A 25,469-nucleotide genomic window follows, 5' to 3' on the forward strand; every position below is an offset into this window, starting at 1 on the left:
AAAAAATTGTCACTAGAAGATCTTTCCTATAAGAAATACTAAAGGAAGTCCTTCAGGCTGAAAGAAAGTACACTAGACAGCAACTTGAATACACTAGAAGAAATAAAGAGAATCAGTAAACATAACTACACAGAAAAATATAAAAAACAGGATAAAGGCATTACTTTGTAAAACTTTTTTCTTACCTAATTTAAAAGACAATAAACATAAGATAATAATTATAAATTCCTGTAAATATTATACATGTATAAGAATGCAATTTGTACAATAAGAGCACTAGCAAATGAGGAAAGGTAGGACACTACAGAGTTTTTATATACTATTGAATATACAAAGTATTTTTATATACTATAGACATTAAGTCAGTATTAATACAATACAGATTATTTTATTAATTAAGATATTATTTGTAATCTCAGGGCAATTACTAGGAAAATGATTTAAAAATATATAGTAAAATAAATGACAAGGCAATTGAAATGGTACACTAAGAAATCTCTATTTAACACACAAAAACAGGTAGTAATGGAGTAACAGAGGAAATATATAAACATAAAACAGAAAACAAAAGCAAAATAGCAGACATAAATCCTACCTTATCAATAATGACATTAAATGTAAATGGATTAAACATGTCAATCAAGGTATAGAGATTGAGAAAATAATTTTTTTAAAAAATGACCGTGTCATATACTGTCTACAGGAGACACATTTTAGATTCAGATACAAATATTCATGTGTTGAAAATTAAAAAGTTGAAAAAAAATTTCATGAAAACAGTAGCCAAGGAGAGCTGGAGTGTTTATATTAATATCAGACAAAATGTGCTTTTGAATAAAAATTGTTACTAGATACATTTTATAATGGCAAGAGCCAATTAATCAAGAAAACATAACAAGACAACAATCACAAACATAGATGCACCAAACAATAAAGCTTCAAAACATATGAAGCAACAAACTGACAGAATTGAAGAGAAAAATAGGTAAGTTAACTTCGATATACACTTTCAATAATGTTGACAACTAGCCAAAATATTAGCAAGAAAACAGAAGACTTGAACAACACTAAACAACAAGTAGACCTAACAGACATCTATAGAGCATTCCATACAACAAAGGCAGAATAATATTTTTCTCAAGTGTTCATACAGCATTCACCAGGAAAGATCACATATTAGGCTATAAAACAAATCATGTTAAGTTTTAAAAGGCTGAAATCATGCAAAGTATCTTCTCTATGCACACATGAATGAGTTCAGAAATCAATAACGAAAGCAAATTTAGAAATTAAAAAATATTCAAAAAGTACAAATACACTCCGACAACCAACAGGTCAAAACAGAAATCTAAAGAATTAGAAAATACTTTGAAATGAATGAGAATGATACTACAACACACTAAAACTTATTGGATACAGCTAGAACAGTACTTATAAGAAAATGTATACCTGTAAATGCTAATATTAAAGAAGATTTCAAGTCAATAATCTAACTTTATACCTAAAGGAAATAGAGCAAAATAAAAAAGTAGAGCAAACTAAACCCAAAACAAGCACAAGAAAGAAAGTAATAAAGATTAGGGTGGAAATAAATAACTTCTAGTAGAAAGAAAGAGAGGGAGGGAGGGAGGGAGGGAGAGAAAATCAATATAACCAGAAGTTGTTTATTTAAAAAGGCCAAGAATATTGAGAAAACTCTGGATACACTGGCCAACAAAAAGAGACGACTCGAATTACTAAAATAAAATTAAAGAGGAGACATTACTATTAGCCTTACAAAAATAAAAATGATCATAATGCAGGGCCAGCCAAGTGGCTCAGTTGGTTAAGAGCTCGCTCAAGAGTGCGAGCTCTGAGCAATAGGGTCGCTGGTCGATTCCTAGCCCAAGCTGAGCTGCTGCTGAGCTGCCAACAGGTGGCAGGATGGCTCAGCTAAAAAAAAAAAAAAAAGTTATTATAATGGAACTATATTTTATGCCAACAAATTATAAACAAGGTAAAATGGACAAATTTCTAAAAGAACACATATTACAAAAATTGACTCAGGAAGAAATAGAAAATCTGAACATACCTATAACAAGTAAAGAGATTCATAATAAAAAAAACTTCCTGCAAAGTAAAGGTCAGGACCAGATTGCTTCACTGATGAATTCTACTAAATGTTAAAAGATGAATTAATACAAGTCCTTCACAAACTGTTAAAAAAAGAAAAGGCCACATAGGTTGATGAGGATCAACCTAGTAGCAAACTTAATCTAGTAACATATAAAAAGGATTATACAAGGCCTGACAATGAAGTTCGTGAACTCATCCTAGAAAAAGTGCTACATACCTTATGGCTGAAAATCACTAGGGTCACCTTCAGAGTACTCCCCTTGGGAAAATATGCACTGATGCCAGCACCTAGTCCACCCTTCAAAGCAATTTTGGAACTCTTTTTCTGGAATGGCCATCAGCGCTGGCATTATTTGATGTCCTGAATGTCATCAAAATGTCTTCCTTTCAATATTTCCTTTAACTTTGGGTAAAGAAAGAAGTCATTGGGGGCCAGATCAGGTGAGTACAGAGGGTATTTCAATACAGTTGTTTGTTTACTGGCTAAAATACTCCCTCACAGACAGTGCCGTATGAGCTGGTATATAGTCATGATGAAAGAGCCATGAATTGTTGGCGAAATGTTCAGATCATCTAACTTTTTCATGCAGCCTTTCCAGTACTTCAAAATAGTAAACTTGGTTAACTGTTTGTCCAGTTGGTACCAATTCATAATGAATAAGCCCTCTGATATCAAAAAAGGTTAGCAACATCATTAGTTGCAACTAATTGCAATTAAGTTTGTGAACTTAATTGTCAGACTTCGTATACCATGACCAAGTAGGATTTATCTCAGGATTGCAAGGGGTGTGTGTGTTACATTAGATAATGGGGCCAGGTCCAAAATCTGTTTTAGATAATCATTTCTCTATTTTTGGCTGCACTGAGATGATTGAGGGGCAACATCCTTAAGTTTCCTGCTACTTTAAAGAATATATAAATCACATCCTCCTAAAAAGAATTAACATGGAATAAATAATATTTGTAAATTATATGTAAACATATTAACTAAAATTTTAGCAATGACATAGAATATAGGTTTTTTTCTTGTAAAATATACAAAACCAACACAGCAACTAGAAAATGATTGCACTTATAACCTTGTACCATTTTTATCTTGTAAAGGATACTACAAGGAATAATCAACATTTAAAGTACTTCATACACAGGAATTGTCTCTAAGAGAAGACTGTAGAGTACAAGACATCCCTTGGACAATATAGAGAGATAATATTCATAAAATCATAATGAACAGTTTCATCTAAATGTTAATCATGTGGCACCAAATGCATACAAAATAATAGTGATGTTAAGTCTGTGCTATTTATTACAATAGGAGTAATTTTTCTTAGCTCTCCATTTCACTCAAATCAATTATAAAATTTCCAACATCTACGTCTTTTACAATATAAAATTTGAGTAAGACAAAATTAAGTAATCTTTATTCTAAGGCCTAAGTAAATTAAATCACAAATGATATTGAGGGGAAAAAAACCCTCTAGATTTAAAACAATGTAAATACCAAGAGTCATTATGTGGTTTTGGTTATGTTTAAAGTGATGTTCAAAAATTCTTTTAGATTCAAAGAAACAATGCTAATATCAACAACATTTGAAATTATAGCATTAGGTAAAGAATAAGAATAGTATAAACCTAGATCTTAAATTGCAAACTAATTGTCATGCAAGTTCAGTAGATAATAACTCTACAGGATTAAAGCTATGAAAGCCAAGAAATTTAATTAATGAAAATATTGTCATTAAAAAGTGAGTTGAAAAAAGATAAAGCTAAAGTGTATAAATTTTGGAAAATGTGAAAATGCAGGCAAATCATTTAAGCTGTCGCAGAAATATAGACACATAATTGCTAATTTGAACTTCTAATATATACCATAATTCAACCTTCATTATTTTTCATCACAACATTATTTTGTTAAAATGAGTAGCTATGTTAATATTTAAAAGTTTTAGAGATATTAATCATAGTTTTGTTTATAATTCTTAAAGATTGAAAATATCCTAAATGTCCAATAACAAGGGTTTAAGAAACTCTCAAGAGATCATTAAAATTAATTATTTTAATGGGCCATGTAAAATATAAGATACTGAAATAAGTTTTTATATAAGAAACATGTCATCAATTACTGTATGCATATTAATACACTTTTTAAATATATTACAAGGCCTGTTTATATACAACAAAATATTAACAGAGACTGGATAGTGAGATCACAGATCAGCATTTTCTTCTACTCACATGAGTATATTCTAAACTTGGAGGAAGGACATTAAGTATTTGTGCCATTCAAAGGTGCCTTAAAATTTTTTTAGATAATAGTTTCTGTAATGAATCCCACCAGGTTTTATGAGGGTCATAAGGAAGAAAATTGGATCCAGTAGTAGCAATTGCAGGGTACTGTGGTGTGAAAACCTGACTAGAAATAACCTTAAGTGGGAATGCAAGGAGAGAAATCAGAGACAGTGAATACAGAAAATCCTTTCAAGGAGTTTTGCTGCTAAGAGTAACAAGAAATGCAATTGTAGCTCTTAGGGAAAGATTTAAAGACAAAAACATTAAGCATTCAAAACAGGGAAGTGAAAAGTAAAAAGAAATAGAATAAACCTAAAGAAACAAGAGAAAATTATAAACAGCATACATTAACATTTTAGAAGTTGGAAAACTGTAGAATTATTAATCGGAGCCATCTCAATTTTTAATTCAATTTGTAAAAAGTTGAAAAATGAAATCTAATTTAAAAGTGAAAAATACATACACATTAGAAATAAGAGACAAGCAAAAGTATAAGAGAGCATTCTATGTCATATTATGATAATACATTTGAAAATCTTAATCAATTTGGATTATTTCTAGGGCCATTAAAATTATAAATTAACTCAAGAACAGATATATAGCTAGATAAGACCAATCATGTGATGAAATAAAACAATTGCCCATGAAAATTAAAACAATAATTCAAACCAGAGTTTAAAAATATAACCAGATTTATTTTTTCACCAAGTTGTTCTATCAAACTTTCAAAAAGAAGTAATTTAAATTTATATTATTTCTTCAAGTAATAAGGAAAAAAAGAAAAGCTTCATAATTCATTTTACAAAGCTAGCATAATCCTAGTAAGATTCTATCAAATATAACACAAAATAAGAGCACTGGGAATACAGACTAACTTATGGCTGCAAAATTTTAAATATTTGCAAATAAAACCACAGTAAATTTAAAGAACAATAAAGTATAACAAAGCAGAGTTCATCCCAAGAATTTTAAAATGATTTAATATTAATATAATATATCATTTAAATAGGTCAAATGAGAAACTCTTTAAAATTCTCTTCACAGATACTCACAAAGCATTTTGTATAAGTTAACTATTCCTAATAAACAGTTTTTATAATGTGAATATACTTTTAATAATTTTGGTCTGGCCAAGTGACTCAGTTGGTAAGAGTGTGAGCTCTGAATAACAGGGCTGCCGGTTCAATTCCCACATGGGCCAGTAAGCTGCGCCCTCTACAGCTAACATTGTGAACAACAGCTCAACCTGGAGCTGGGCTGCCCTGAGTGGCCAGCAATGGCGTAGGCTGCAGTGGGCTGCAGTGGGCTGCTGTAAGCTACCATGAGTGGCCGGCAGCCAGCGAGAGCTGCCGTGAACAACCGTGAGTGGCCTTCCAATGGCCAGCGACCGATCTGCCTCAGCTGGGAAGAGTGCAGTGATCATAATACCAACATGGGCCAGTCAAGCCGCATCCTCCACAACTAGACTGAAGAACAAAAGGACAACAACTTGGCTGTTCCCCTTCCCCAATTTCCCAACACTGCTCCCCTCCCCCAATTCCCCAATAAAATCTTAAAAAAAAAAAAATTAACATGATAATGATCATATATTTGAAATCAACATTTGGATAACATTAAGCACTTCTTTAAAATGAGAAATGAAATAAAGCTAGTTTCATAAATATTATTTCATATTTTATACATATGCCACACAAATATACAAATAATGAGATTGAAACTTATGAAAAAAAATGTAAATATGTACTTTTATAAATGTCATCACATTTTATCCATATAACACATAAATATTGTATAATTTGGTTCTACCATGTAATAGCTTTGTGTCCATGTGAAAATCACTCAGCCTCAATACACTAGTTTACTATTTGGTAAATTGATAGTAGTACTAATAATTATTGGCTTACTATTTTTAGGAAATAAAATGCTTAATTTGAAAGACTTTTAGGTACAAATATGAATTAAAATGTATAGTTTGATTGTTTTGTGGTACTTGGATTTATACTGTATAGTATATAGACCAAAAATTAGTAATAAATATTAAATTTCTATTAACAAAAACAACATCCAAAAAATAGGAAAAAATGAGCATATCTACAAATGGAATTCACTTATTTACAATCTTTATTTGCAAATGGAATTATGGAAGAATAATTTTGTGTGCCTGTCATTGTTCAATGAAATATAAAAATCACAAAGGATTTCTAAATCTTAAAATTCATTTTTACTATCTTATCAAATGACTGGATAAAATGAAATGTGGATGGCTTTTTTTTGTATCACAAGAAAATAAGAGTTGCAGATAATAAAATATATCCAAGAAAAAAAAATTCTGAACTATGGGAGAGGTAAACTTCAAAGAAAAGAGGGGAAAAGAATTTATAGAATATCTTTCACATTTAAAAAGGATTTGACCTTGACAATATTTTTAAAGTACTTAACCAATTTCAAGATATGTTTTGATTAACAAAAGACACTGCTTGTAGAAATGAGAAGGGGAAAATGTGTTTTCATAGATAAAATGACAACACAAACTAAAGTGTATGTTAAAGAGGTAAAGTCTCGAAATTGGAAGCACAATATGACTTGAAATTTAAAAAAATCAGTTAGGTTGTATGTGGAATTAGGCAGTACAAATCTTTTATTTCTGTCTTGAATTAGAAGTTTCAATTGTATATCAATATATAATGCATGGGAATGATGTACATCATTGCTTTTAATTGAGTGTTGAACATGCACTCTTTAAAAATCTAGCTTATGGTTTTTATAATGAGTAAAATGCAAAAAAAAAAAATGACATATCTAAAGTTAATCATGTTCTCATCTTCCCTGGAAAGTATGATAGTCCCCAAATAGTTTCTATAATTGTAAATATTTCTAACTCTATAATAACTCATCAAAGGTAACATTTAACATGGAGGGCCAGACTTGCCATTTTAGAGATGATCAAAGAAAGTGATTGTAAGTTAGGTGAATGAATTGCTCCTCTTTCAAAATATTTTATTGATATTAATATTTTTATAGATGATGAATTTCAGCATGATTAAGAAAGTGAGGTAATTATTTGATAAAACTATATAATACTTAAAAGTTTTTATTGGTTGTACTATACTTTCTTGATGCTTATATTAGTCCCTGGAAAGAAATTATACATAGGAAAGCTACATGTAGTCCTTTAAATCATCAAGAATTACTTGAATATCCACATTCTCCACATTCTACTCCACCTCACCAAGTTCTTTCCAGGCTCACAAGGTAGTTTTTTTTTCCCCATTTAATCTTCCTCCCTCCCCGCCTCTCACCATTCTTTCCCTCCATCCCTCCTCTTTCTTTCCGTTTTTCCTTGATTCATTCATGGTTAACTCAGTCATTCATCAAGCCTAAAATGGCAATTTATTGAGCACCTGTGCAAGTTATGCAGAGGAAAAAAAAAATCACAATGCATCTTCTACCCTTAAAAACCATACAGTCTAAAAAAAGTAGACAAGTAATCATTGATTTCAATAGACTATACTAAGTACCACTACGGATGTATACACAGAGTGCATGAAAACTCACCATTTTTGATAAAGCAGTTATTTCGTCTGTTGATGTCTTTGTTTCCCTCAATACTTCAGTCACTGCCCCTTCATTCTCCTCAATAGTAATGTTAACATTTCGTGTTAAATTATCATAGTAACTGTATAGATAGTTTAGCTTTCCAATCTCTTCCCTAAAAGAAAAAAACACAGTTGTTTTATCTACAAGGAAGGAAGGAAAAATTATATTTAAAATTAGGAATATTTGAATCAGCTTCTGACTTAATGTAAATCAATGAAATTTATGTATTCCTATAAAAGTTCTCCCATCCCAAAGCAGCTCCTGAGAAGTACCACTTAGATATCAAGAAGTAAATAGTGAGAAAAAATTCACCAGATTTCCAATGTAAAGAAATTAAGAGAAAAGTGAATTGTAATTATTTAAAATAAGTTACCTCTTGATTTGCTTTCAGGTGAGGTAAGTAAGCATTTTTGATTCAGAAGTTGAGTAGTACAGGGATGGAAAAGCAAGGGAAAAAAATGACGTAGAAGTGAAAAGACCACACAGTCTCAGAGGTAAAATGGAGGAAATTGCAGTTTAGGAAAACAAAGAGAGGTAATTGCCAAGGAGTTTTTTTGTTCCTATATGATCTTCCACAAAGAAGACTAGTGCTAATCTGTGAACTACATAATCCTTTCTCTTATCTGGTAGGTAAAAAACACATTCCAAATATAAGAGTTTCCTTAGACAATGTTGTTATAGTTTAACATATGAAAAAGATACAGTGAGAAAATAGTTATCATTTTCATACATAAGATATCAGCAAATAATATAGATAACCCCAAGTTTTTTTAAGACATTATAAACAAAATAATAAGCTGGGAGATTTATTTGAAACTCATATAAGGGATTGAAGAGTAAATCACTTATGGCAATAAAATCCTACAAACCAATGTGGAATAGAAAAAAATACCAAGTAGACAAATGAGCAAAGAACGTAAACAAGAATTTACAAGAGAATAAATACCAGTGGCCAATAAATATATGGTGTGCTTATTGAATTCGCCCAGATTCTCATGCACTCACCCTGATTTTAGGAATAGAGTCAAACAAAACTGAAAGATGCAACCTACTATAGAAATGAAAAATAAAACAGCAAATAAACAGGCAAGAGTATTCTTCTTTACCCCTCCATGTCTGAAAAACCACAGAATTCTAGAAGCCAAGTAGCTAGTGAGAGGTGAGGAGCCTCAGCATTTACATTTGGTTAAATTTCCTTCTTTTGAAATTAATTTTTCTTCTCTCAATGGTACTTATTTCCCCCAGTCCAGATAATAAACTATAGACTTTGAGTAAGATGTGGAGACTTGCCCAGGGTCATGAAATGTGGGAGGCTAAATACTACTTTAGTTGTCTCTTATCCTTATTTCCTGAAAAAGTTGATTCTACCAATTCCTCAGCCTTTTAAGATTTTTCAGTGTAAAAGTTTGCTACTAGGTTTGCCCCAAGTGGTAGTTTAGATTTCATCATTTTCAGATCTGCTAAATCAGAATAAATTTAGATAGAAGGGGGAGAAGTACTATACCTGTTAAGGGTTTCTATAAAGCAGAGCAATCAAGACATCAAAGAATATATGCTGTGTGCTTCCATTTATACGGAATTCAAAAGCAGAAAAAACAAAATCTGGCAGTAGAAGTCAAAATGGAGATTACCTCTTGAGGGGTAGGGGATGGTGGTTTGGACTGTGAACAAAAGATAAACTTCCAGTGTGTTGGCAAGTTTCTGCATCTTAACTTAGGGCATGGTTACATGAGTATATACATATTTTAAAAATCATCAACCTATACACTTGAAAGCATAAATAATCATATTCCTGTATATGTACTAATTCTCAACAAATTGAAAAACACTGAAGAGCAATTAAACATATCTTTCAGATTTTCTTTAAAACATCATTTATGGTTCCTCTAAAGCTTATTATATAACTTTTGGAAAATATACTTAAATGAGAAGAAAATCAACAAAGAAAAAGTTATATGGTGTAATAATAATGGTGAATGTAGTAATTAATAAAAATGTACCTTTATATTTATTTAAATATTAGTTATAAAAACCACCAACTAATTTTTACATTCAAAATTAAGAAGGAAAATTTTTAGAAAATTTTATAAAATGGAGATTATTGTATTTATAACATGGGCTAAAATCTGTTTTGTGCCAGATAAAAGAATGAAATGCTAAATATACATCCAAATACATATACACAAAGATGGAGAGAGATAAATGATTAAAATAAAAATAGAGATAGAAAAACAATTGATAACTTCAAGGTATGCAAAAATTGAGGGCTTGTTGGTCTCAATTCTTCATCCATTCTTATATCCACTTCCTTTACCATGCAACTTTGTAGGGTTCTCTAACTCTTACATGAGCCTAGCCATTTGACTTGCCATTGTCATTTGGATTCTAGCAAATGGGATGCAAGTAGAGGCTTATGAAGTTCACGTGTGAATGTGGTTGCTTGCTCTACTCTTTTCCTACTACCATGAGAATATTTCTAACACATTAGAGAAACAGAACACTACAGTCAAATCTCCCCATTGTCTCAGCTACGGCTTTTCTACATAAGCAGCAAGCAAGCCAAAACTCACAATAATAATAAATAATTAAAAATGCAGTGAATATATCTATTAAAAAATAATAATCAGATTTACATAAAAACACAGAAATCACTTATACCTGACCTTTGTACATGACCTGGAAGAATCAACCTAAAATAAAACTAATCAGAAAGACTTTAAAGAAATAAAGTAAGATCTGCCAGTGAAATTCTAATCAGGAGGAATCTTTTGGAATATCAATATCAAACAAAAATATACTTTGAGGAATGAAATATTAAAGGAATGAAATAACATATGTAATTTCATATATATATATATATATATATATATATATATATCCACTATGAAGATAGGAAAACTATAAACCCATATGCACTTAATATAGCCTAGAAATATATAAAGTGAATACTGACAGTAATATAAAAATAAATTGACTAGCACAAGATGGTTAAATATTTATGTCAGAAAAAGATAGATCAAGCAAACCAAAATAAGTAAAGCACTCCGCCTATCACAATCCTGGTTGTTAGCAGGTTGATTCTCAGGGGTTGTTGGACTGAGGCCTCGATTGTTTCCTTGTTATGTGGGCTTCTCCATAGAGCATCTCAAAATATGGCTGCTTAATTCATCAGAGCAAATGAGCAAGAGGGCAAGGAAGAGAGTACTAGCAAGACATGTTACAGTTTTTAGCAATTTAATCATAAAAATGCCATTCTATTACTTGTGTGTTACGCTATTCATCAGAAGCAACTCACTGGGCATAGCCCATATGCAAGGGGAGGTGAGTTTACAAGGGAGAAAGTATCAGGGGGCAGAGTTCACTGGAAAACAGGCCAGAAGCCGCTATAACCACTGCTCTTTGTTCAATTACATTTATCGTAGTTGGAGGTCTGTGAGATACATTCTTATGGCCTTCACATAAGGCCCAGAATAAAAGAGAATTATTTAAATAGATAAGAAACCAGAAAAAAATTCTTCAGAAGGCTTGAAAATGTAGAAAATAGTGAGAAAATCATCAAGAGGCACTGGTGATACAATGAGAAAAACTAATATATGTTTAATTTAAATCCTAGAAGAAGGACTAGAAAGTGGGACCAAGGCATTGTTTGAAAACATTATGACTGAGAATGCCCAGGAATAATGAAAATTACAATACATAGATTCAATAAGACTGGAAGGCTAACAAATCCCAACAGAAAAAAAAAATTGATCCACACCTAGAGTATCTTAAAAAGATGTTAATGAACTTTCAAAACAAGAGATGATTAAAAACAGCCAAAAGGAAAAATAGATTAATTGTACAGCACTGAGTCAAATGGTCAATATGCTTCTTAACAGAAAAAATGAGAATCAGTATATTACCAAATGATAAAGTTAACATATTAAATCAATTAAGAATCAAGAAATCTATGAAAATAGAAAATGTCTTTCAAACAAAAACTCAAGAAAATTTGTCATCAGCAAAACCTCACTAAAGAGTATTGTGAAGATCTATTCCAAATAAAAAGTACTTCCAGGTGGAAAGTCAGATACATGAAGGAAAAAAAAGAACAAAGAAAAAAGTTATTATGAGGGTAAATCTAAAAAAACAACCTTAATTATTTAAAACTATAACAATATTCTCATGGGCTATAAAAATATATTATTTCACAACAAAAACAAATATTTAATTCCACAAATATTTAATGTGATAGCTACAGTAAAATTTTCCATAAATCCCTTTCTTGTCCAGCAGGTTAAGTATCATTAGAGTCTGACAAAGTAAATTTTCATGTAGTAATTAATAGGATTTCCTACTAAAAGAATAGGAACAGAATTATGATCACCAAATTAGAAGAAAGAAAAAACACGATAACAATAACTAATGTGAAATAAAGGCAATATAAAGGAAAAGAAATAAAACAAATGGGGCAAACAGAATAAAATATAATACTGTACATGGTACTTTAAATCCAAATATATTTGTGATTTATGAATGTACATAATGGTCCATCTTTAAAAATGTTTTCAAATTGATTTTAAAAATCTACCTTCATGATACTTGCAAGAGAATATATTAAAACATGAAGACTCAAAAATATTGAAACTTAAAGAACTAAAAATATTTCCCAGATAAATAACAAAAGAAAGCTAGTGAAGCTATAGTAATATCTCCACTGAGTTTAAGGCAAAAAATATTCCAAGAGTCAAAGAAGCTCAGTTCATAATGATGAAGGAGGTTAATCATCTCCCAGGAAGATAAAACAACTTTATACTTGTATGAACCTGAAAGAGCCTCAAAATATATAAAACAAAAACTGATAAAGTTAAAAAAATAAAAAGATGTAGACAGATATAACATCAGAGTAGGCAATTTTATCACACCGTCCTCAAGTATTTGACACAAAAGTAGTAAAATCAGTAAAATATATAGACTCATGCTTCTCAAATATCACATCTGGATCTTTTAAAAGTGCAGTTTCTCATTCGCCCAGGTAATTCTGAATTGGTCCACAGACCACACTTAAAATTTAGCAAAGATATACAAAGATCAACCTCCATGATTAGTAAACTTGACCTAATGAAATAGTAAAGAACAATACATTCAATAAGCGAAGTACAAAGTACACAAAGAATACTCCCCCCCAAAAAAAAAAATTAAGACAACAATTTCCAATGAGTTAAAATTATATAATTTTCCCTGACCAAAATACAATTTGGCTGGAAAACAATAATAATTAGAAAACAGAATTTCATTATGGAAATTTAAAAAATATATTTCTTAATATCCCATGGGTCAAAGAAGCAATCACCATGAAAATTAAAAAATATATGCAGCTGAATGACAATGAAGATATAACACATCAGATGAGTTATAAAAGTGATTTATTTGTTAAATAATACATAATGTTTGAGCACATGTTAAAACAGATATAGGATGTGAGGAAATATAAACAACTGAATAAGTGGATGTTATCTAGATCCCAGGTTTGTGAATAAATTTTGTGTTCTTCATTATGCTCATATTTACGTGATTCCAGCTCCATAAGAATATGAGTTTTTTTATACAAAGTCACTGATGGATTTGAATAAATTAAATTTTTATTATGTGACATAGAACCATAAAAAATTTGAAGCCAATAAGAGGAATTAGACAAATATCACAAAACACAAATATATCAGAAATAAAATAAAAATCACTTCAATTATTAATATACAAAATATATTGAGTCTTTGGAAAAGTCATGACATATTTTGTCTATGTTTTTCAAAGGTCATTTATTTATATAAAGAACAAAGATCAATCAATGATATACTGCCCGTTTTGTTCGATAACCTTTTGCCATCTTTCAGTGAGCTTCATAATCCCTCATTCATAGAAGGAACTGTCTTTATTTATGAAAAACTGAACAAGGTGCTGATTTACAGCCTCACTGAATTGAACATTATACCATGCAAGGAGTTTTGAAGACATTGAGACAAGTGGAAGTCTGATGGCACAAGGTCAGGTGAGTATGGTGGGTGTGGCAACACAGCCCATCAAAGCTCCAATAATTTTCCACCGGTGATCAAACTTGTGTGTGGTCTCGCATTATGGTGATGGAACACAGCGCCTTTACAATTAACAAGCTCTGGACATTTCTGGATGATGGATTCATTCAAACTGTCCAATTGCCAACAGTACACATTTGAATTGATTGTTTGGTTCCTTGGTAGGAGCTCAAAAAACATGACACCTTTAAAATCCCACCACACTGAGAGCATAATCTTCCTCTGATGAATGTCTGCTTTCAATGTCGTTTGAGGCAAATCATCATGTTGGGACCAAGACCGTTGTGCACCACATTGTTGTAAACAATCCACTTCTCATCACCAGTTATCAGTCGCTTCAAACAAGGATTGTTTTCCTTATGTTTAATGAGCATATTACAGATGTTTATACACACCATCAAATGAACTTCTTTGAGTTCATGCAGAACCCAAATATCGAGTTTGCTTATGTATCCCAGCTTCTTCAGGTGGCCATGAACGGTAAAATGATGGATGTTCAGTGTTTTTGCAATCTCTCATGTTGTGTAACGCGGGTTTGACTTGATCAATGACTTTATTTTGTCGTCATCAACCTCGGTGGGCCTCCCTGACCGAGGAGCATCGTTGAGATCAAAATCACCAGCACAGAATTTCGTGAAACATCATTGGCACTGACGTTCTTGTAGAGCATTGTCACCATAAACTTTATGCAACTTTTCAAATGCTTGACGCACGTTCTTCCCTTTATGGAAGTAAAACAGTAAAATATGGCAAAAGTGCACAATTTGGTCTTCCGTCTTCAATTTGTTGTAAAATCTCCAAAACTCAACCAAATCGCTCAATTTTTTTTTTAAGAATGAAGCTAGAACTGTCAGCTGTCAAATGACATAGCAATAACATAGATGCGAATGATTCTAGTACTTCCAAAAATGAAGTAGAGCCATCTGTTGTAAACATGCATCATGACTTTTCTGAAGACCCAATAGTTTATATATTTTTAAATACTTCATTTTATTTGAAATCAAATAAATGGAAATTAAAGTAACTAGATGTTATGTTTATAATTAATACAAGGCTATATAATTTGTTTAATTTGTTTTGAATAATATCCTATGTAGAAAAAAGTTTTTAGATAGTCATTTTTACACATAGATAGCAGGGATATACCGGAATATTGTTATATCATATCCATAGACAATTTGGCAATGCGTATGAAGAGCTTTAAAGTGACACAGAAAAAGAGTGCTTTAGGAATTTATATACACATAGATTTACATATGTAATGATAGATATTTTAATTTATATATAACTTGATAAGATAAATATGAGTAAATTAGATTCTTTCTCAATATAACATTTTATACAGAAATATAAATTACATCTTTAATTAATATTTTACTTCTAAATGCTATAAGTAGGATTTGTGAAAAATTCTTACTTGTAAGCTTCTATGCTTTCCATATCATCATTAATACCTTTTTCCATTTCTTCTCTAATTTGTTTAGCTTTCAATTTGAGATTTTCACAGTCTTCTGTAGCTTTTCTAAGTTCCTCATGAACTTGTTCGCATTGTTCCATTACCTAGAAATGAAAAATATGTTTGCTAATATATGCACTTAATGGCTAAAAGAATCAGACAAAGGAAAGATCAGAGAAAGGACTTAGAGTAGTTTTCATTTAGATAAAAAGTTTTTTACATCAATATTCTTCCCATAGTTAGTCTATTGTTTAGCAAAGTAGTGTTTTGGGTTTCCTTTACCCTGAAAGGCATGACTACTAGGGATCATATAAAAGTTATTGAAGAAAACAACTTCAATATCTCAGTTAGCATGCCTAAAATAAAAGCTTAATTTTTTTCACCCACAAAAAATACTGCTGCCTTTCATTGTTTTTATTGTTCAAATACTCTACTGTAGAAAAATCAGAAAACACAGATAAAAAAGAAAATAAAGAATCTGTCATATTCTCACTCGGGAATAACTATGATTACTTTAAGAGTCCAAAGTAATCCATTTTTATTGTTTTTATTAAGTAACTAATATCATAAACGTTCTGTCTCCATCTCTCCCTTCTCTGTCAAACTCAGTAGAAGGGGTCATTGCAGTGGTCACACTGGGACCTAAAGGTCTGAACGGCCTGTTGGAAAGTCGGAGGGAGGAGAGTAGGAGAAGGTACTAAGGGGAGCAAAGCCTTTCCTCAGGGGATCAACTGGTGGACTGATGTGAGGAAGCTGCTTCCTGAACAAGGAAATAAATTTCACTAATTTTTTGAGTAGCACAGATAATAGTAACCTCCATAAGATTTTTCTTTAAGGGTTTATACATTTTAGCAGAGAGCAAGAACATACCAGCATGATGGGCAAAACAAACAAAATGCTCAGGAAACAGGATCCCTCATATCAAAGGAAAAAGAGCAATAAATAATATTCCATGTCAACTTGTCAGCACCTTGAGACAAGGCAGCCTGTAGGCATTGCTGAGGCAGTTGTCTCAGTATCAAGGGCTGGGGTTACACCATAGGATGTCCAGTTAATCTCCAAGGTAAGCTCTTGGGCTGGGTCTGGTATACCAGTGTGGGACTGGTATATCCTTTCATATGGATACTCATGCATGTTGACGTGGATAATATTTCTGTAGCTCTATATTGTTGTGAGGTTCAACTGCTTATAGAATTTGAAGGTAATGGACATTGAACCTTTGAGCTTAATTTGCAAGTAGCTAGGTACTAAGGCTCAAGCACATTGGTGAGAGGTCTTACGTTATTTAAGCAATTGGGTTACCTCAGCAGGCCTCTAGCCATGGCTTCCAAACTGAGTCAAAACAGCAGAACAAAACAAAACAAAATAAAACAAAGCTGTATTACAGTATAAATCAAACACTGTATTACACTTTCGCCAGTCCCTAGCAATCACAAATCTACTTTCTGACTTTATGATTTACCTAATCTAGATGTTTCATAAAAGTGACATCATACAATATGTAATCTTTTGTATATCGCTTCTTTATTTAGCATAAAGCTTCAAAGTTTAGCCATGCTGTGACATGCATCAGTACTTCATTTCTTTTTATGACTGAATGATATTATATGGTATGGATACATCACATTTTGTTGATTAGTCATTTGTCAGTTGATAGACATTGGTTTGTTTTCACCTTTTGGCTATTATGAACAGTGCTGTTATGGGGTATTCCTGGTCAAGATGGCAGAGCAGGTATATGCTGTGCATACGTCCTCTCACAACCACATCAAAATTACAACTAAACTACAGAACAACCGTCACTGAGAATTGCCTGAAGTCTAGCGGAACCAAAATCTTACAACTAAGGAACTAAGGACATACAGAAGGGGTTGCCTCAAGACTGGTAGGAGGGGTGGAGACAGGGAATGGGCTGGCCCCACACTCACATGTGGTGGAAATAAATAGGCCAGTTTTCAATGAAAATAAAATCTTTAAAGATATATTAATTTCTTATAGTTGAAATATTTGTATAATTAATATCTTTGTATAATTTATAAATGCATATCCATTCATTTATTCATTTACCTCATTTTGTTTTATATAATATTCCTTCAGAGCTTCACATTCCTGGATCAACTTCGAATTCAGTAGAGGACAATGTTCATTCATGTAGTCAATGTCTGCCTGAACCTTTGCATTAGCTTCTTCAAATTTTGCCTTTTGTTCCTCAAAATGTTTAACTTGGTAAGTTTTATTTCCAAGATGCCATCGTAATTCTATAATATCTCTCAAATAGGCCTCATGTTCTAGACATACAATCAATCATAAGACAAGAAAATCTGGTTTTAAAACAAAAGTTCCACAGGAAATCTTTGATAACAGATAAATATGAAATATTTTATTTCAGATAATACTTATCTGAGAATCTTACTAAATCTAAAATAAGTTATTTTATTATGGTATTACAAAATACATTGCCTTCTGCATTTATCATTAAAGGAATTAAAATATATCTTTTATAAGTTAATTGTTTTAGTACAAATTCTGTTTTTTACAACTAATGTACATTCTGGATTATATAAAACCACTATAACTTTGTTTTAAAGTCAGTCATCATATTCTTAAGTATCACCATTATTAACTCAATGAAGACCTTCTACTAGATATTTATTACACCTCCTCATTTTATACTTCATACTTCTAAATATTTTATTTATATTTTCCTCCTCTTGTGTAGCAGAGATGCATTCCATGTAATTTCTTCAATTTTACAGCTATTGCTTTTCTTGTCTTTTTCTAATAAACCATTTAACCAGCCACTGAGGTATTACTTTTAAGTAATATATTTTTCATTTCCATTAAGTGTTTTTATTTCCATTTTTCTTTGTTTTAAAAAAAATCTCAGTCGTTATTTTTATTTTCAAACTTTTTACTTCTTGAAACATATTAAACATATTTCTTTCATAATCTCAGGTGGAATCCAATATTTGAAAACTTTGAGTAAGATTTTGTTGTCTGTTTCTACTGAGCCACACTCATTTAATCTGGATTTTCGTGTGTTTTATGATATTTGATACTAAGCAACTCCTTATCTTGGAGCTTTATCTGAGATAAAATGTATTCCTTTGAATAGGAAAAGATCTGCTCTTACCTGAGCTTAGAGTGTTTTTTGGATAATTTTTATAGTTAATCTTTAGGAAAGGGTGAAAAAGAGCATAGGCAGTATGGATTAATTTCATTCCCAGCCTGGGTTCTGGGCCCTTTCCTGCTTCTTGAGTTCGTCTCCAGAAGGAAGTGAACAAATGAAGAGTTCAAGCTGTGAGCCCAGTATCATTTTAAAAGAAGAAAGCAGCCATTAAACCTATGCAACTTATTAAAATAAAATAATTGAGGAATGATTGGATAAATGTACTTTGTCAGGCACAATAAAAACAAAATTAAAACCAAAATAATCCAGAAAAATTTACAAAAATTTAAAAATATCAATATTATAATCTTTTCTTGCAACTCCTTGAAATGTGTACACCCTACTTTGGAGACTTGACTTTTAGATGATTTATAACGTTATAACAAAGGTGTATGTATGGGTTTCGTTTGACACATTAATTTGAATTAATGACAGTTATCCCAAAGTAATAATAATAACACCCTTTTTTTCTCTCAGTAGTGACAGGGCCCGGGCACGTTCAGGTGAGCACGAGCAGCAGCCCTGGCCACAGGGTCTGGGCTGTCCAGATGTGTGCAGGCTGGCATGCGGACCCTGATGTGCAGACCTTGACTCCGGAGCCTGCTGCGCAGGTTACGTAAGCTCTTTATGTAAACATGACTTACATTTGAGGGAGGGAGCATGCGCACTTCCACGTGCTCTCTTCCCCCAAAACCTCTATATAATGGTAGCTACTGCTGATTAAAGACACTGGTTCCTCCTCATGTCGGCTCTGCATGCCTTTTTTACGCTGGGCATCTCAACATCGAAACCTCCCCTGCAAACCCCCGGTGACAACAAGTGGTGTTTTGGACTCAATGATAGATTATATGAACACTTTTAATACAGCCCGTTTATAAAACATGGAAATCATGAACTAAAATTTTTACCCTATGATAGCATAAACAACTTTCAGCCTCAGGCAGAATCACGTAGTCAGACATTTTTGATAAGGAGGTACGGTGTTTGGAGAAGAAAAGATCTAATGTCTTTAGACTGTTTAATACTTGACTACAGGTCTCTCACTCTGTACTCTAAAAAGCAATATTTCCTTTTCAAACATTTGTTACCTGCATAACTCTTGGAAGCATCTTAAGTTTTATTGCCTTCTAGAATTTACTATTGAATTCACAGAAGCAGATGTGTATAGTTCCTAAAATATCACTTAGAACTCTTTCGTTTTCCTATATTTAAAGATGTGGCCAATAACAGGAGCTGGTATCACTTTAAATTTCTAAATTTCTAGTATACTGTAGTCATTACATGACATACAGAGCAAACGTTTGCATGCCCCTTGTTACCATAAATCCTACGGAATTTCCAACAAACACAAATGACAGTGGGTCCAGGTTTGCTCAATGCATTCCTTCCAACTAAGCATTATCATTAATAGCACCTACCAAAAGTGCACTGGTTTGGATGCAATATAATATGGTCACTAAACAGAGGTGAATTTTTATTCAGAGCTGCACTTTATTATCCATGGCTCTCCAACAAAGTAAACAGCAGTATGAAAAAAAATCCTTATTATTACCTTTCTGCACAGCTAACGGGATTTCTTGAAGTCTCCACATTGACCAAGAGTCAATTGCAATGTTTAGCTGTTTCCTTCTTGATCGTTGTCGTTTTAAAGCCTCTTCAGCTTCTGCACGGTCAGTTTCTAAACTTTTAATTAGATGAATGGCCTCTGAGAGCAATGTTTCTAATTCCTGCTTTAATTCTGGACACTGTTCATCTTAAAATAAGAATAAGCATTCACATTTGTTAATGAATCAGCCAATAAACTGGGCCGTAGGAACATGGGTACTAGTTGTATCACTGTTTTTAATATTTATACATTTAATAAGAGAATTTTAGAAAAACAAGTTAGCCTTTTATAGACCATTTTATTATAATAAATCATTATAATGATTATAACATTGATTATAACCTTTCAAAGACATAGTTTTAAATGAATATTTTATAAAATAATTAGAATAGATAAATCTCAACCAATATTTCAGGCATAATATTTTATCTGAAGGAAAAATATGTTCTATTCACAAACTGTATTTTTAAATTATGCTTGTGTTTCCTCTCATTCTATGGGAAAAACAAATCATAATTATTACATCAGATAAATACTGGAAATCCTCAGATAGTTCCTAGAAACAAGACACTTAATATTCTTTATCTTATCAGATAATAGCATCCTAGTTGACCTTGACAAAAATTCTTTGTTGTTTCATATTCTGTTTATTCAGTTATAACACAAATTAACTCTTTAATGAGAGATATTTGTGATTCTTGGTTCACGGCTCTGGAATGATATGGTTTAATGTTAATGAAATGATTAACATGGGTTTTCATTCATTCACTTATGCAAAAACTGGATAGAGACCCTGTTACGTTCTAGGCAATATGCTGTCTTCCTGGATATGGGTCCCATTCTGGTGACATTTATACTTGTAAACAGTGACTTTTGCCAAAATGTGACAATAAGAAGACATAAGCAAACAGTCTCAAGAAAGGCAAAGCCCCCAAAGCACTGAGGCTGAGGAAAAAAGTAAAACTGGATCAAGAAGAAAGGCAACTAAAAAATCTTTGCTTTCTTTCGTTTTCCTTTTGGACAATAAAAACAATAATTTTCTACTAGAGGGTAGTATTACATACTGGTTATAAGTGTAAGCTCAGCAGTCACACAGTTTCTACTTCTAACCTACGGGCTTGACAAAGAAAGTGCATTCTACTTGAAAAGAATTCTTGAGAAACAGGTTTCTCTATTGTAATGCATAAAATAATCTTTTTCCAGACTGGTCCTTTATTTGGACTCTACTTATTTGGTTTATTATCTTCTTTCTTTTTTCAAATTCTACCACATCCTAGAAACTTTATATTCTTATCTTTTTTTTTTTCATGACAATATACTTGTACACATTGAACACTGGTTTCTCCAGCCAGCTTAAGATTCATTCAATTTCTATAATAAAATTTCAGTCTGAAACACATGAGGAAGTTAATACCACTTAAAGTAAAACACTTCTGATTGGTTATATGTGTGTCCACAGGTGTTCATTATGTTTGTATGAGATGTGTTTTATACTGTTTCTATCATGGTACTCTAAAATAAACGCTGTGTGCATAATTTGGGGGGAGGCCTCCAATTCATTATATTCAACATCTCTCTCAATTTTTTTTCTAGAATACCATATCAATTCATTTTATACTGAGTAAGTAAGCAACAACCTGAAATTTTTTTAGCACAAACATTTACAATAAATCTTCCTCATCCTGATATTGTCTAGTGCTTCAGAGTCAAGTATACATGTTTATAATAAACATGACTGTAGTTAATTTAACTGTTATTGTGACTGTTAATATATTAATTTTTTCTCCCAGCAGTTATTATGTGAAAAATTAAGATGCAATGAATGAGGTTTTCATCTTCATTGTAGACATAAATAGTGAAAAGGAAAAGAGCAAAAAACAGAGCCTCACTATGAACGACAGCTTTGAATAATAAAATATTCTTACTTTTAAAAAATCCTGAGTTTATTAGTTACCTTTCACTAAAGAAACGTGTTTAACAAATTTTTGTAGTAAGGGGTGGGGGAGGTATTTAATATAATATCAAGACTGACAACATATAAGCTAAGTATGAGTACAGATGAAATAAGTATGATTTCAGAGTGCAGAAAATGACAAGCAACAACAAAACAGAACAAGATATACTTGTTTGAATAGAATATGCTGATGAGTCTAAGGCTTGCGCCGGAATGTGCGCATCTGCCTCACCAGACCAGCGTTCTTATAAACGTGTGCTACAGGACAAAGGGGACCAAGCAGAGTGTGTGGAAAATCAACAAGCGCTAGCCAGCATTAGAAAAACAAGCGAAGGCTATGGCACATGTGTAGTTACTATCGTATTGTACAGTAATCTCGTGGTTTGAAAATAAGTTTTAACAATGTGAGACCTTAAATCACTGTTTTCAGAATCACCGATGGTGATTTCTGAGAATCAACGTGGAGATGAATAAAGTCAATTTTATATTTATACTGTAAAAAATAACATACTCAAATACACTGAAGAATTTTAACACACAGCTTATTCCAATACGTAAATTACTTTACATTTTATAAATTGCGACAAGATATATATATGATTACTATATAGATAGATAGATAGATAGATAGATAGATAGATAGATAGATAGATAGATAGATAGTAGAGATGCAATGTCCACTATGGTAGCCAGGAACTGCTTGTGACTATTTACATTTAAATGTAAGTTAAGGTTAGACTTAAAAATTAAATTCCTCAGTCTCACTAGCCACATTTCAAGTATTCAAGAACTGTATGTGGCTGATAACTATTCTATTGGACAGTACAAATATAAAACACTTTGGCTATCATAGAAACTTCTACTGTGCAGTACTGAATTAGAGTTAGCTTCTTGAGAGGTGGGCAGGGGTCATTATACACAGGGTACCAAAAAACATGTATACACATTTTAAGGAAGGAAAAAACTATATTAAAATTGTAATACTCAATATATACCCACAACAAAAGATGAATACAAAAGAAGTCATGTTTGACTTCTGCAATTACAAGAAGTGTTCAAAGTGGTTACCATCAGCGTAATTATAATAGTTATTTCCTTTCTTAAAATGTGTATACATTTTTTTGGTACCCTCTGTATTTGTTGAATAAATGTGTAACCAAATGATGTAGAAGGCTCTTTCCTCTATTAGATACTCATAAGAATTATAAAACAGTTAAACATAAATATTATAAAAATTAGAAACATATTAAATGAAAAGTCAATGAGCTTTTAAATATAATTATACTTATCTAAGTATGAAGTATAACTTTACCTCTCTCCTCTTTGGGTTTGACCTCTTTTGGTGGTGTAGCAATACTCCCATCTTCTTTCAGGTCTTTTTTGGAAGTTCTGCTCCTATATAATGGGAAAGAAGCCACAAATGACTGGAGGAGGGCTGTACTTTAAGTTCATAAAACAAATTTAAGGTGATGCTCTTACATTGAATTTTAAATGTTTGTAGTGAAACTTACTATACATGCTAATTCTACTTTACAGAAGATTAATACAACAAACTTCTAATAGATAATAGGCTTTATAGTTCATGGTAAATTAATAGCAATTTTAAATTTGTTACAAATAATCTGAAAATTTTTGAGGGGATATTAGTAATTGTTTAATGAAACTGGTCTTTCCTAGTAAGTGTTGCTATCAGAAAAAGGAAATTCATCAAGAATAATTTAAATGAGCTATTTCTTTAATTTCAGTTTAGCAATTTCTAGGGAATCAATATAAATTATAAAAAGCAAAAATACAATTTCAGATTTGAAGTTAATAAGGTTTTAGAAAAATGTCCAAATTAAAATGTTATTTCTTTTCTAAAGAATCTTTTAGCTAAAGTTCTATATGTTGAATAACAAAATATGTCTCATTATCAGTATTTCTCCTATCCAATTATTGGATGCTAGACTAGGTTGCATTGTATTTAAACAGACTTATTTTTTCTCTGATAAAAGTTATAAGAAAATCAGTATCAACAACAAGGCAGAGAGTTTAATATTTATTAAATTATTATTTTTTCTTATTAAAGAAGGGTTACAAATTTAAAAAGCTATATACAATTATAAAATAAAAAATACTTCATTTTAACTCACTTTTCCAATATAACATCGAATAACATTCTAGTGATATTTCAATTTTTATACAATAAGAGACATAAAATTTTGCATGCTGCTTTAGTTACATGACATTGTTTTCTATATATCTGACTACCATACTATTTCTGATGGCTAAATATTATTTGTCTCATTGCTATTCCACAATTCATTTAGAAAAACCTGTCTGTTCTGAGGTCAAGGACATATTAATTGTATTTTCTTCTTTCGTTTTTAATTTCATTTAAATATTTCTGTTGAATAAAATAACATTTTTTCTTGTTTGTTTGCTTTTAAAAATAGAAAACTAATTACTCCAGCATCTTTATTAAATAATGCTCTCCCCACTGTCTTGTGACACCAACTGCATGATACAAAATGTTATTATACATAATTAGACCTATTTCTGTGTATTGTTTTCCAAAATTCAGTTAATTTTTAGACCAACAAAATTTTGTTTTCACACACACACACACACACACACACACACACACACTCACTCACACACACACACTCACACACATATTTCATTGAGACAAAAGTCACAAAACATATAATTAACCATTTGGAAGTGTAAACTTCAATGGCATTTGGTAACATTCAATGTTGTACAATCATTACCCCATCTAGTTCCAAAACAGTTTCATCACCTCAAAAGAACACTCTCTATTTATTAAGCAATCTCACCCCTTTCCTTCTCCCACTAGCCCCTGGCAACAACCAATTTGCTTCCCATCTCCACAGATTTACTTACTATGGATATTTCATATAAATGAAATCATACAATAGGTGACCTTTTGTGTCTGGCTTCTTTAACTTAGCCTAATGGTTTAGAAGTTTATCCATGTTATAGCAGGATCAAAACTTCATTACTTTTTATGGTTGAATAATATTCCATTGTATAGATATACCACCCTTCATTTATCTAATATTCCATGGAATGATTTCAGGTTGTTTCCACCATTTGGCTATTGTGAATATGATAGGAATATCTGCATAAAAGTTTTTACTTGAAACACTTGTTTTGAAACCTTTTGTTTATATACCTCACTCAGAGTGGAATGCTGTGTCATATGGTAA

At 31.6% G+C, this 25,469-nt stretch overlaps 1 protein-coding gene across 1 annotated transcript in view; it reads right to left on the bottom strand.

The window, feature by feature from the left end:
• Positions 1-25,469, bottom strand: part of CCDC178 (coiled-coil domain containing 178) — a 342,837-nt gene that overhangs the window by 291,775 nt on the left and 25,593 nt on the right. The window contains exons 5-9 of the mRNA XM_019652065.1: positions 23,570-23,652; positions 20,250-20,450; positions 17,596-17,816; positions 15,490-15,632; positions 7,960-8,113 (exon numbers count right to left, since the gene is read on the bottom strand). Coding sequence (XP_019507610.1) covers positions 7,960-8,113; positions 15,490-15,632; positions 17,596-17,816; positions 20,250-20,450; positions 23,570-23,652 — 802 coding nt within the window. The remainder of the gene's footprint in view (positions 1-7,959; positions 8,114-15,489; positions 15,633-17,595; positions 17,817-20,249; positions 20,451-23,569; positions 23,653-25,469) is intronic.

This window comes from Hipposideros armiger, unplaced genomic scaffold (genome assembly GCF_001890085.2).
Source record: "Hipposideros armiger isolate ML-2016 unplaced genomic scaffold, ASM189008v1 scaffold_173, whole genome shotgun sequence".
Lineage (NCBI taxonomy): Eukaryota > Metazoa > Chordata > Mammalia > Chiroptera > Hipposideridae > Hipposideros > Hipposideros armiger.